The sequence below is a fragment of the Aythya marila genome (assembly GCF_965140915.1).
Source record: "Aythya marila genome assembly, chromosome: 20".
NCBI lineage: Eukaryota > Metazoa > Chordata > Aves > Anseriformes > Anatidae > Aythya > Aythya marila.
Genome location: NC_139061.1, coordinates 705,005 through 717,304, shown reverse-complemented (window position 1 = coordinate 717,304; position 12,300 = coordinate 705,005). Strand labels below are relative to the sequence as shown.

At 44.2% G+C, this 12,300-nt stretch overlaps 1 protein-coding gene across 7 annotated transcripts in view; it reads left to right on the top strand.

Moving 5' to 3' along the window:
- The window catches only part of TSPOAP1 (TSPO associated protein 1), a 69,658-nt gene that overhangs the window by 18,613 nt on the left and 38,745 nt on the right, over positions 1–12,300 (top strand). For all 7 annotated transcript variants that reach the window (XM_082776527.1, XM_082776528.1, XM_082776525.1 and 4 more), the window contains exons 5-11: positions 1,366–1,626; positions 6,741–6,848; positions 7,759–7,842; positions 9,084–9,173; positions 9,794–9,916; positions 10,320–10,424; positions 10,768–10,818. In XM_082776527.1, the coding sequence (XP_082632653.1) occupies positions 1,366–1,626; positions 6,741–6,848; positions 7,759–7,842; positions 9,084–9,173; positions 9,794–9,916; positions 10,320–10,424; positions 10,768–10,818 (822 nt within the window). The remainder of the gene's footprint in view (positions 1–1,365; positions 1,627–6,740; positions 6,849–7,758; positions 7,843–9,083; positions 9,174–9,793; positions 9,917–10,319; positions 10,425–10,767; positions 10,819–12,300) is intronic.

The following is a 12,300-nucleotide window of genomic DNA, read 5'->3' as shown; positions in this document are numbered from 1 at the left end:
TGTTTTGCAAAGTTAGGGCTCTCAGGATAAAATGATTTCCTGAGATCGTTCTCCAGTGATGGGTTTCCAACCAAGCCCTAGCACCAGCTCTTAGCAGACTTCAATTTCTTGCAGTGGAGATTCTTGGAAACAAGGAATTTCAGGGAATGGCAAGGCAGCTGCAGGGAACATGCATAATATGAGAGGAAATCTGAGCTTTTTTCTACTCCCTTGTTCCCCAGGCTGTGGAGGCTTTCTGTTGATAATAGCTGCCTTTTTTTTTTTTTTTTTTTTTGGTGGGGGAAGGGAGTTTTTTTAATGCAGCCACAGTCAATTTTGTTCAAAGAACTATACCCTGATAGCGTGTACATGGGAGGGCCCAGCTGCTTGCTTCTTAAATCTGTAACCAGTTCCCATTAATGGTGCCTCAGTTTCCCCCTTGTAGCTTGAAAGCAACTACGTTTTTTGACTAAAATTGCATTTGCGAAGCACACACTATTTTTAGGGTAAATAAGAAGTGAACAGGGAAGCAGATTAAATTTGTCTTGGATACCAATTATGTATTGAATTCACTGGCTTAGGAGGTTTCCAGGGGAATGAGCAATGTCTCCTTCAGCAGTGTATTTGTAAAGACAGGTTTTCATAACCAGCTTTTGTATGTATGTACAGACATGCAGGTACATGTTTTTTCAGCTTCCTGAAATCTGTAAAAACCTGTGAAGAATTAACAAAACTGGTGACATATGCACACCTTTTTTTTGTGAGAATAAAATTGCACTGGTTTCCTTTAAAAGCTGCTGGCTCTGGGTCCAGAGCGACCACTTGTGCTGAAGATAGTAGCTCATCTATCCCTCTCTGATGAGGTTAGAAATCAAGAATGTTTAAAAAAAATAAACAACAACATCCTGAGTTAGGACTTAACAAGTCTCAGATATTCTTCATTATCCCTAGCATTTAAAAACCTAACCACCGTGCATGCATAGGGCTGCAGAGAATGCCAGCACCCACAATAAAGGGAACCAGCCGAGGCTCTTGTTTTGCGGGGAAATGAGATTTTATTATCCTGACACGCTCTCTGCTGGCAAACACTTAGAAAACACATGCTAGGCCCTTTTTAGTATAGCTTCGCACTGGGATACTTGTAGAAGCATTACAGGCTAGTTTTCATCTGTGGGAGAAATAACATATTGAAATAAGGGATGCAAAATGACCGTTTTTGAGGCTTTGGAGATGCAGGAAACTAAAACCTTTGTGTGCTGCATTACCTGTTTTTGCTGGTAGTTGTTTGGTAACACTTTTGCAGTTTGTGTGTGAAATCACCACCGTGACCTGCTCCACCTTTCCAAGCTTGGCAGTGATACACTGCTGGGTTTGTATTTCCTGCAGGATGACCCTTGCTGCCTAAACGTTGTTGAGTTTGATCGGCTGCTGCGGGAGTCCCAGAAAGAAGTGCTGCGGCTGCAGAGACAGATTGCTCTGAAGAATTTCAAGGAGTGCCTGCGTTCCTCTAAAACCAGTTCAGGCAGCTCTTTGCCAAGTGCCACCACCTGCCTGGGAGCAACACTAAATACCTGCATCAAAGACTCACCTCTACCAAAGGAGGCCCGCTCGGGAGACCCAGTGCTAAGAGTGGAAGCACACAGGAAGGTGAGACAAGTGGGTCAGCAAGCTAAAAGTCTTGTGATTTCGTTACTGAGTTAATCAATGTTCTCAGGAAGCTTGCAAAGAGCACATGAGCGCTGCAGTCAGCGTTGGCTGTGCTAGTTTTCAGAGTGGCCTGCCCAAGCACCAAGCATCACCTAGCCAGGGGACGGTGGCCGCTGCCGGCAGCCCCCCCCCCCCCTTCAGGGCTCCGTGGCGGTGGAGCAGAGCGCCCTTCAGCTCCGGGCCTTTGCCCCCCGGGCTTCGCCTCACGCCCAGGCCGCGCTGAGCAGGGCCCGGGCCGCCCCCCCGCGGCCGCAGTGGTACGGCCCGCTAAATCCCCGCCGCGCCGCGCCGCCGGCAGGTAAGGCCGGGCCTTCCGCGGCCACCCGCGCCGGGCCGGGGAGCGACGAACGGGGCCCGGGGCGGGCCCGGGGCTCCGCCGGGCAGCAGCTGCCCCGCGGCGCGGCCCGGTGCCGCTGGGCCGGGGCGGCCCGGCCCGGCGCGGCCCCTCTGCTGGGGCCTCCGCGGCGGGGCCCTGCTGCCCGCGGGCCCGCTGTGGGCAGCGGCGCTTCCTGGCGGCTGCGGGGGCGAGAGAGACGCTCCGCGGGCGAGGCCGGGGCCGGCAAACGGGCTCGGCCCGTCGGGGGGCCCGTGCCCGGGGCCGCGGCAGGAGGAGGCCGGGCCGAGCCGGGGATGGCACCGCGGGGTCCTCCGCCACCTGGTGGATTTATCTGCTGGGGCTTCACCCGGTTGCTGATTGAATTTTTCAGTACCCGTAGTGTCCTGGGGCGGAATTTCGCGCCCGGAGTCTGTGTGAGGAGCGGCTGCTCTGAACTGCCAGCTGCTCGCGTGTATTGCCCCGCGGTTGTACTGAATGCACTGAATATTCATTTAGTGTTCATCTTTTCCAAGTGACTTGTGACCTTTCTCCTGTATTCCTCCAGCCACTATTTTGTTTCTGTACTGGTGGGTTCTAGCCTCTTTCATTACTCAGCGTTGATCATCTTTGTCTCCTTTCTTTGTACATTTTCTCTACTGTTTTTGTGCTGGGGGAAGCACTGCAGCATGCAGTATCCCAGACGCTGTCACTGATTTATAGAGTGACATATAGAGTTTTCTCTCCCTTTCCTAATACATCTCTTTGCCTTTTTGTGTAAGCTTTGCGTTCTATTAAAACATCATTTCTGTAACGCCACACTGTAATCTCCCAGTGTCATGAGACTCTTTTCACCGTTTGTGTCAATGCAGCATCAGTTCTTGGGCAGCACAGTTCCTGCTGGCTCTCCATTAGTCTTCTCATTTTTACCAAATATTTACCTGAGAGAAAACCTTCCCCCATCCTTTGGTGGCTTAGTGTCTGCAGAAACCTTTAAAAGGACTGTAGCAGAGTACCCAAGCAAACTGTACCTACTGATCCTCACCCATTTTATAGATTTGGGAGTGTAGGAGGAAGTTTTCTTATTTATTTATTTATTTATTTTTTAAGTATAGATTTGTTTGTTTTAAATACTTGCTTAATCTTTGTTTCCTATGGGTTTGCCAGGAACAGATGTCAAATGTGCTAGTCTCTTTTTTCCCAGATCACCACTGAAATACTTTTAAAACTTGATATTTTACCAGCAATTTTTATTAAGGCAGTGTCAGAGAAGTGAATCAGTACATGTCCTTACTCAGTTACTACTGAAATGAGAGATTCAGTTTATGCACTCTTGGTTGAATTTTGTCTAATCTTGGTGATTTGTTACTGTTTACTTTACTGGTCTCCACATTTCTTCTATCAGACAGTTCAGTTTGATACAGATCCTCAGTTCTGTTCCTCACAGTTTGAGATTTCTGCCATGGTGAGCCCTCACCGCCTAAACTCTTCCGTGATGGGGATGGACGTACAGGCTTGTCTGTCTTTTTTTTTTTTTTGGTCCTGCTCTGCTGTTATCATCCTTGGACAGCCGTTCTGTACCTTGACGTTAAATTGATCCTCCAGATTCTGTCAGATTCTTCTCATGAGAGAGAACATGCATTTTATCCTTTCTCACATCTGCTCTTCATTTCTCTGATTCAGGGGAGTCTGTCCTCATTGTCAAAAGATTTTCTCTCTCAAAAATAACAAGAAGACTAAGTCTGATAGCAGTAATTAGCAGGGAGTAAGGAACTATTGCCAGTCTCACAGCTGAAACTGTAGCACAGAACACCCTGGGCTCAGTGGGCTGTGTTCATGTGGGCACAGTGGTGCAGCATTGAGAGTGAAGTTACCCCTTGGGGCAGTAATCCCAGTTACTGCAGTTAAAATAAATAATTTCACTCTTCTGTCTCTCTCCCTGGCACAGTGCATCAGGGCTGTATTCCATGACTTTTAAAGAACTTCCTCAGGATGTAAAGAACAAGCTTTGTTTCTAACTGTCATTGGAAAATCCCTTTTCTCTGTTTTCCTGCTGATTTCTCTACTTCTTTAGGGTTTAGAAGTGATGCTTATCTCTGTAAAGTCCAATCATAACTTAAGAGGGATTTCTCTCATTGACAGTGCCAGCTTAAACAGCCTCCTGTCCCCCACTGCATGTCCCCACTACCCCTTCAGTTGTACTGCTGCAGTGAAGTGTTAGGGACTAGAGAACAGATCAGAGTTAAAAATGGCCTAGCAAACACAGCCTTCCTTCCATCTTTTTCTGTAACCTGCATCAGTTTTCTGGTCCAGCTCTGTGTGGTATTGTGCAGAGCTGCCCTGGAACAGATGAGGGAAGGGACCACAGCTAAATCACGGAACATGATTTAGGGGCAGGATTGCAGTGATGCCTCCTGGATGCCAAGGACAGAGCTTTCTAGACAGCCTACAACATTTTTAATTTACCTTATTGCTTGCTTCAAACATTCTGGTCATTTGCCAAAGCACGGATACTTCTGTGCCTGTTGTATGCTTGACTTAAACCAATACATCCTGGATGTCTCATCAGCTGTGCAGCCCCACCGTGCTGTCTCAATTGGCTCCGCCAATGTAGGTGCACACTGTGGATAGCTTCGAGGGTGGAAAGCAGCTTTTCTCTGGTTATTTTTAACTGTTTTGCTGAACAGAATACTTACACCTGAATTCACTGAGCATCTTCCAGGCTCTGCCGTGAATGAGGTGGCACAGCTCGAAATCACAGCTCTCTTCATGGTGTGTGCCAGTCTCATTTACCAGTTGTCTGATATGGTGATGAGTCTGGGTTCTGCAGAAAAATAGCAGTATATAATAGCAGCCACAATAGCATGTGGCTGGGGGGATTGTCTTTGTTCTTGGGAGGAAATTAGGTCCAAGCAGGCAAATTTAATTTTCTAAATTTTGTAGGTTGGCTGTAATTAGGAATTTCATCATTTTATTTATAATTTTAATGAGAAATGTTTACAAGCAAGCAGATTTGCTTTGTATATTTGTTTGTGAGAGGATGGCTTGTTAAGCATAGTGCATGTTACTGGTACAGTAGGTATCAAACCTTAGGTGATATCCACTAGCGTTTCTTGGGACGTCACTTCATTAAAGTTGACTAAAGTGCAATGTTTTCAGTTTGTGAGGAAGCAAAATTTTTGTGGGGGTGGGGAAAATATAGATTTGAAACTTAGTATGTGCCAGATAGTTTAAAAATAAAAATCTCAACATGTGGGTATCCCAGAGCTAAATATTAGCTGAAAGCCTTTCAAGTTCCAAGTGAGACTGAGGGGTTTAGTTAGTTACCTTAGTCCCAAAGGACGGTTCCACTGGCAAAAATAATGTTTTTACAAAACATTTGAAGGCTTCTGAGTGCTGGGGCTTGTAAGGCACCATGGCCTGGGTAGAGGATCTCAGGATTTCCAGCCACTGGTTGGGTCTTGATCTGCCAGACCAATGTCACCCTTGTTCCAGGGGTGCTAATATCTGTGAGCCTTGCTGCGGGATGGTGGTTTCAGGATTTTTCCTATTTCAAGCACCAGCTCCGTAGCAGAAAATCTGAAAGCTTTGATAGCCCAGGCTTGTAGTCTCATAGTTTCCTGGGTTTCGGCAGTGGAGCCACGAATATAGTTGTATTTAAAACCAGAGTTTCAAGTCTGAAATAGATAAGAGACAGCAGGTGTAGTGCTGGGATATTCTCTTAATAACTGACTATAAAGGGAGCTCAGACTTAATAGCATAGATCTGTCACAGATCCCTCAGACTGTAGATGCTCAAAGTGAAATGAGAAATTCCAGTTCTGATGGCAGACAGATGAAGGTTAGAGGCTGAGATGGAGTCACAAAGTCCTCCTGCTTCTTCACCGTACAAGTTGGATTTGATGATCGCAATCTCCTGTCCCTAAAACCATTTATCAAAAACAACTTTAAATTCAATATTTAAATGTTGCCCTCTTTCTTCAGTGTACCTCACACCTTACCCTCCTGTCAGGGATTACTCTGACCAGACAATGCCAGGTCAGATATCAGTTGAGAGTGAAAATTTAGAGGATTAAAGGTGTGTTTGTAGCCCAAATTAAAGGGTATTCCGTTAGAAACTTGTGCACAAAACAGGTAAAAAACAAACAAACAAACAAAAAGAAAACAGCTTAGAAATTCCTGAGGTGTGTAATAAAGTCGCTTGTGAAACTTTGTCACTAGGCCATAAATAATAGATTTTTTCCTGTGTTTATTAGTAGTTCTTCTGAAGTTGTTTTTGACTGATTTTCTTGTATTCTGAGATCTTCACTGATTTCTACTTTCTCAAGTTTATGAGGGTTTTGTCCTCCCATCTGACCATCTTCCTGCTGTGTTTATTGCTTTGGAGAAGGCCATGGAAGGTGTTGCTGATGCCTCTCATTGAAACTTCAGATGAGGCACGAAGGGGAGCTCAAACCTGAGAACTTCCTTGAATCCACCATTGCAGGTGGGTGGTTTAGTCAAGCTGGTCTGAGTGGCACTGGGCTCCAGAACCTGTCCAACACGTTTCTCTGTGGTAGCTGACTGGTCCCTGATGTGACATCAACCTTTCTAATCATAAATTCTGGAGAAGGTCAGAAGTTTTCATGTGGGATGTTTCTGTCTTAGGTGGTACGGCCAGGAGAGCGTCTTCTCCCTTAGCACATGTGTTGTGAGGTGGGCTCTGTTCTCCTGAGCTCTCTGATATCTTGCTTGCTTTCCAGGTGGAACCAGGTGTGCTACCATTGGGCATTGCCTCTGAAGGACATGAAAATTTCCCTCCTAGAAATGCAATAACAGACCCAGAGAGCAGCCAACAGATTCAGCAGCTGGTGAGTTGTTGCCCTGTCTGTGGGTGCAAGAGGGGTCTGTGCGTATTGGCACTTCCCTTCCAGAATAAAACCAGTCTGGTTTTAGGTGAAGGAGTGCACTGCTTTCTTGTGGTTTTCACCCATAGGATCCAGGCAGAGGTTTGGGGGACTGAAGTCTTTTGTAGGCACAACCTGCAAAGGCTATCTCTGCATTGAGAGTGCTTCTGGGAGACATCTCCTGGTATTGTGCTGCATCTTATGTGAGCTGGTGGGGGAATGTATCAGACTAAAATGAGAGGAAACGATGCCAATAGATTCTGTGATATGTTTAGTTTAGTCTTATCTGAACTGGGAAACAGATGTGACTAACTTGGGACAGATGTTGTGAGGAATATGGCCCTTGTGAATTATTCTGGCAAACTAGGACAGTTCACAGTGAAGTTTAGCCATTCTTTTCTATCTGGGGAGCTAAGAGTGATTGCAAGTAACTATAGATAAAGGTACATAACCAGATGATGTCTGCTCTTTGTTAGATGTCAACTGGATTAGAAAAAGAGCTAGTTTAGCACAGCTGTTGTTTCAGGCTGCATATTCTGCACAACTCTTGTATTCTTGTTCCTCACATCTTGTCCTTCATCCTATCCTACACAAATAGGGACAAACTTTGCAGATGGGAAATAGAGCACTGTTTCCAGAAGTTGAAAGGGTTGAGAAAGAGAGGAGTAGCTGTTTTACTTAAAAAGTTTTTTGGTTTACAATGTTATTTGAAAAATCTCCCTAGGTTTATATATTATTTGTGTTTGTAAAAAAGAGTTTTTTTTAAGAAAATGGGAAAAGCTAATATAGCATTGGGTCTGAGAAGCAGAGCCTGAATTTCTTCTGCACTGTAAGAACATGGACTTAGTGATCTATTTATTCTTGTTTTGTACAGGAATTTGAACTCAAGAAAAAGCGCAAAAAATGTGAAAACCTTGAGCATGAAGTGAGGAAAAAACATAAAAGATGCAAAGAACTCGTAAGTGTTCTCATTGCCTAGTGTTGTGAATCTAATGGTAGAATAAGATTTTAGGTTGTTGTGTGGTTGTCTTGGGTTCTGTTTGTTTATTGCAGTAATGAGTTGCCAGTCATCTTCTTAAACAGTGTCAAATTCTGGGCTTCAGCCCTTGGAGCTGGAATTTTTTATTTAGTCTTTCAGCTAGTTGTGGGTTGGATAAAGCTACGTAAATCACTGGATGAAACTCCATAGCCTTTGCAAGTCTGGGGAGATGCTTTCTATTTTCACATGTACTCCAGGCAAGCATCAAAAATTTCTGCATCTTGAGAAAGTAATTGCACATAATTTTCTTGTGCTTCTTATTTTTTGGATGAAACCTTGCCTCTTTTCCATTTCATGGAGGTTTTGCAGGTCATATCACAGCATCCTGATTTCTCCCTTATGTTTCTACCTTGCTGAGCAGCTCTGGTGGTATTAATGACTGCCACAATGTATAGTTTCGTCAAAGGGTGGTGACCCTTTGAATAGTTGTTTTGCCTCTTGCTCAGATGTCATTTCTACATGTCCATGATGCATAGCTCACTGTTTGGGTAAGTATGGAGTGTTTAGGGAATAAGATTGTTGTTATATGTTGTTAGCAGATTTTTGAGATCAAGAAGGGACCAAGTCACCTTGAAAGACTGGGATTGAGACTCTCCACTACAGGGTATTAGCTCTCGGAATATCCAGAAAATGTGAAAATATTTCTTTAAAACTGTGTGGTGTGGGAATGTATGTATGTGTGTGTGTCTCTGTGGAGTCACTTGTAATTATGAAACTCTCAAATTCCTCTGATGCTGTAAGGGCTGTAGGTGGACTAGACTTGCATAACTCAGTAAGTGTCCATGGCTTCCTGCCTGCTCAGAGACATAAAATTCTTCTTCCTCTACTGAAATTTGTAGAGAAGACTGCAGTCTTGAACCAGCAGTGAAACTTGATGAATTGTCGGTAGAGATAGAGTTCTAGACAGAAGTAGACAAGGAAATGTCTTTCTTATTCTGAGGTTTGAGGCTATATAAATGAGAAAAGCAACTTATGAGACCATCTGAGATGAGGCTGGTATCTGCCTGAGCAGTGCTGCACACTGTTACCTTCCACTGCTCAAGCAGTATCCTGCCAGCATCCTGAACCATCAGTCAACAGGAACAGTGGAGTCATGCAGAAAAAGGTGGGGGAGTTAGTCTGAGGACCTTGGAATGGTAACACCTGCTGTTTCTGGACAGGAGATCCAGCTGCAGGAGATACAGAGTGAAAATGCACGACTGGCTGAAGAGAACTTGCAGCTGAATGAGAAGGCTGGATGGGCAGGACAGGTAAAAAGCAGTATTTTTGTTTGTCAGATGGAGCATTACCTTCCGTAAAACTTTCTGAGATGAACTAAGAGTCATCATGTTGCCACCGTGCATAGGTCTTCCAACATATTTAACAATTGTTTGTTCTAATTGGAAGCATTTTTCTTTACTTGGTAATCTGCATTGCAAGTGGTCATCAAGCCATAGTGTGCTACAGAAACAAAATACATTACTGGAACTTCCTATAGTAAGTGGAGGAGGTAAATGCAGTTTCAGCAGGTTATTGTGTCTTTCTGCACAGTTCTCTGTGGTTAATCCCACTATATAGAATTAAAAAAAAAAAAAAAAAAAAAAGCTCTCAGAGCTTGTGTGTTTTGTTTGTATCTCTTCAGTAAATAACCTCTTCTTATCCCAATTCCTTCCCCCCTGCTAAAGAGAACCTAGTAGGAGAAATGGCATGTGCGTGTAAATACGGCAGTATTTGTTCTGAATGGAAGACAGAGGGAGAGGAGGTTGATTTTGGTGTTACAAGTAAGAAGCAGGTCTGTAAAATAGCGTACTATGGAAATAAATTGTCCTCCATTCTTTATATAACAAATACCTATGGCTATATGTGCTAATTGCCAATCCTTTCTCTTCAGGTTGAATCTGAGAATGCTGACCTGAAGTTGCAGGTTGTTTTGGTTACTAAGGAACGGGATTCAGTAATTCAGACAAATCAAGGACTTCAAACCAAGCTGGAGAATCTAGAGCAGGTGTTGAAGGTCAGTAGGCTGGAAGGACTGTCCAGATGCTTAGTGCTGTTTTTGGATGGCACAGGTTGTCTCTTCGCTTTTTTTTTTTTTTTTTTTTTTGGTCTGTTCTTTAGATTTGGTGCTTCTGCTGGGGGTTCTGCCATGCAGGATCCTGTGACATGGCCTTCCGAAGGGAGCAGAGGGACGTGGGAAAGGCTGCTGCAGGGATTTGGGTGGAAGGGGAAAATAAGGTGGTCATCACTGATTTTAGGATTCTCTTTGTGTTGCTCTGGCTTGTGGCAAGAATTTCTTACTTTCTTCTCTGTTTAATGATGTGAGATACAGACCATGTTTTGACTCCATGGCTCATGGCAGGACACAGGACATTATTTCAGTAACATTGCCCTTAAACTGTCTGTGAATTGTTCTGCAGCACATGAGAGATGTGGCTGAGCGAAGGCAGCAGCTGGAAGCCGAACACAAGGAAGCGCTGCTAGTCCTGCAGGAGAAACAAGAGGAAGTCAGACGGTTACAGCAGGTATGCAGTGTGTGAGGGATCAGACATCTTATTCTATGAATTCCCAGAAGAGCTGGGACTCCTGCACCTTGTTGCTTGGAGGAGCAATGTATGGAGGAGCTATATGTGAATCTACTAAAGTAACCCAGGGAAGAGTCTCTGTGTTTTGGTGAACTCTGGTACCTGAGCAAATTGAGGGGCTTTTCTCATGAATGATCTCCCACAGCTGTTTGTCCATAGACCAAAGATGCCTTCAGTCTATAATATGTCTTAAAGCTATAATAGTGTCTGTCAGGGTGATGATGATAGTAGAAGTGAGTTTAGGTAGACTGCTTTCTTATTTACTCTGTCTCTTTTTTCTTAGGCACAGGCAGAGGCAAAAAGGGAACATGAAGGAGCAGTACAGCTTCTAGAGGTAAGACAAAATAAAACAAGCTGATTTAGTGGCTGCAGAGTTGGTATCTTTTGTTCTTAATGTCATTTTTTTTGATGCCCTGGATTGTATTAGTTCTTGAGCAAAATGTGATAAAGTATTGACTTGACACAAAATGTTACTGCTGTGTATAATTATTGGTTGTGCTGGCAGAGTGTAGTCACTGAGATGAGAGTTTTGTGTGGTTAAATCCTAACTTGTTCAGTCCTCAAATAGGTTATTTCATTCAGACCGTGCCCAGCAACTCTTTCAGGGATGCATTAAGTAACCAACCTCAGATCTGCCTGCTCCATTTCCAGGGTCATCTGCAGGGAGGAGGAATACTTGTGTCCATGTTATTTGATATATTTTTTTTGTGTGTATAGGTTGAATTGTGTCCTTTGCCTGAAGATAATGAGTGATGACGTTTGAGGCAGTGCCCTTGTCCCATTTGCTAGTCTGAGACCAGTTGTGTGAGTGCTGTGACATCTGCGCAGAATGTGCTTTGCCATGGTGGCAGACAGCTTAATGATGCAGGCTGGCAAATGGGATGAACACTGTTTTGGTTTTGATTTGCACTGTCTCAGTGGTTAAGATGACTTAGGAGAAAACCTTGGCTGTGGATTCCTGGAACTGCAAATGCAAAGCACTAAACCCTGAAACCTGATGTGGTAATTTGGTGGCTGCCTGAGAGTGGGGCTAGGTGTGAAGGCACATGGAGCAGCTTCTGCTCTGTCTGTCCACTGAGGCTTTCTGAGTACTAAAATATCTGAGCAGAGTGCCTCGTTGTACACCTGGACATTGAGATCTCTTATTAATGAGGCTGTGGCCATGTCTATAATGGTGACATACATGTACAGTCGGAGATGGCAGCCTGAATTGCCTATGTTGACCAGTGTGCAACATCTCCGTGGTTGTTAGGAGCCCAGAAGAATTGAGCAAGATGGTAAGTTTTCTTTATCCATAAGATTGTTCCATGTCTGTAAATGGCATCTCCTCTGAGTGGGCATGACCTGTATCTGAACTGGAGATCCTAAGAGTGCTGGGCTCCTAACCAGATGGCACTGAAATTGTTGCAAGATGGGTGAATATTGAAGGGAAGTGATGTTATATGTTGTCCCATTTCCATGTTCTTTCTGGGACGTCTGCAGAGACAGGCTGCAGAGACAGGATCAGGGTTGGTATGTATGCTACTCTTACATCAGTTGGTATTTAGCTGACTTCTTAGCAGCCATTACAGCAAGGGAGGTTTGATACTTGGCAAATGTTTTCTGAACTAATTCATCGAAGGATTGGAGCAGCTTCTCAGGTTTAAAATAGACAGACATCTACCCATGTTGGGGAAAAAGGGAGCAGTTGTTTTTTTCTGTTTGAGTAGCTGGTCATGCTGTTCCACAAGGGCCTCATCAGTTCTTGCTTTCATATTTCTGGTACAGAATTACTTTATAAGTCAGTGACACCAGGTGGCAAAAAGAGAGAGAAATT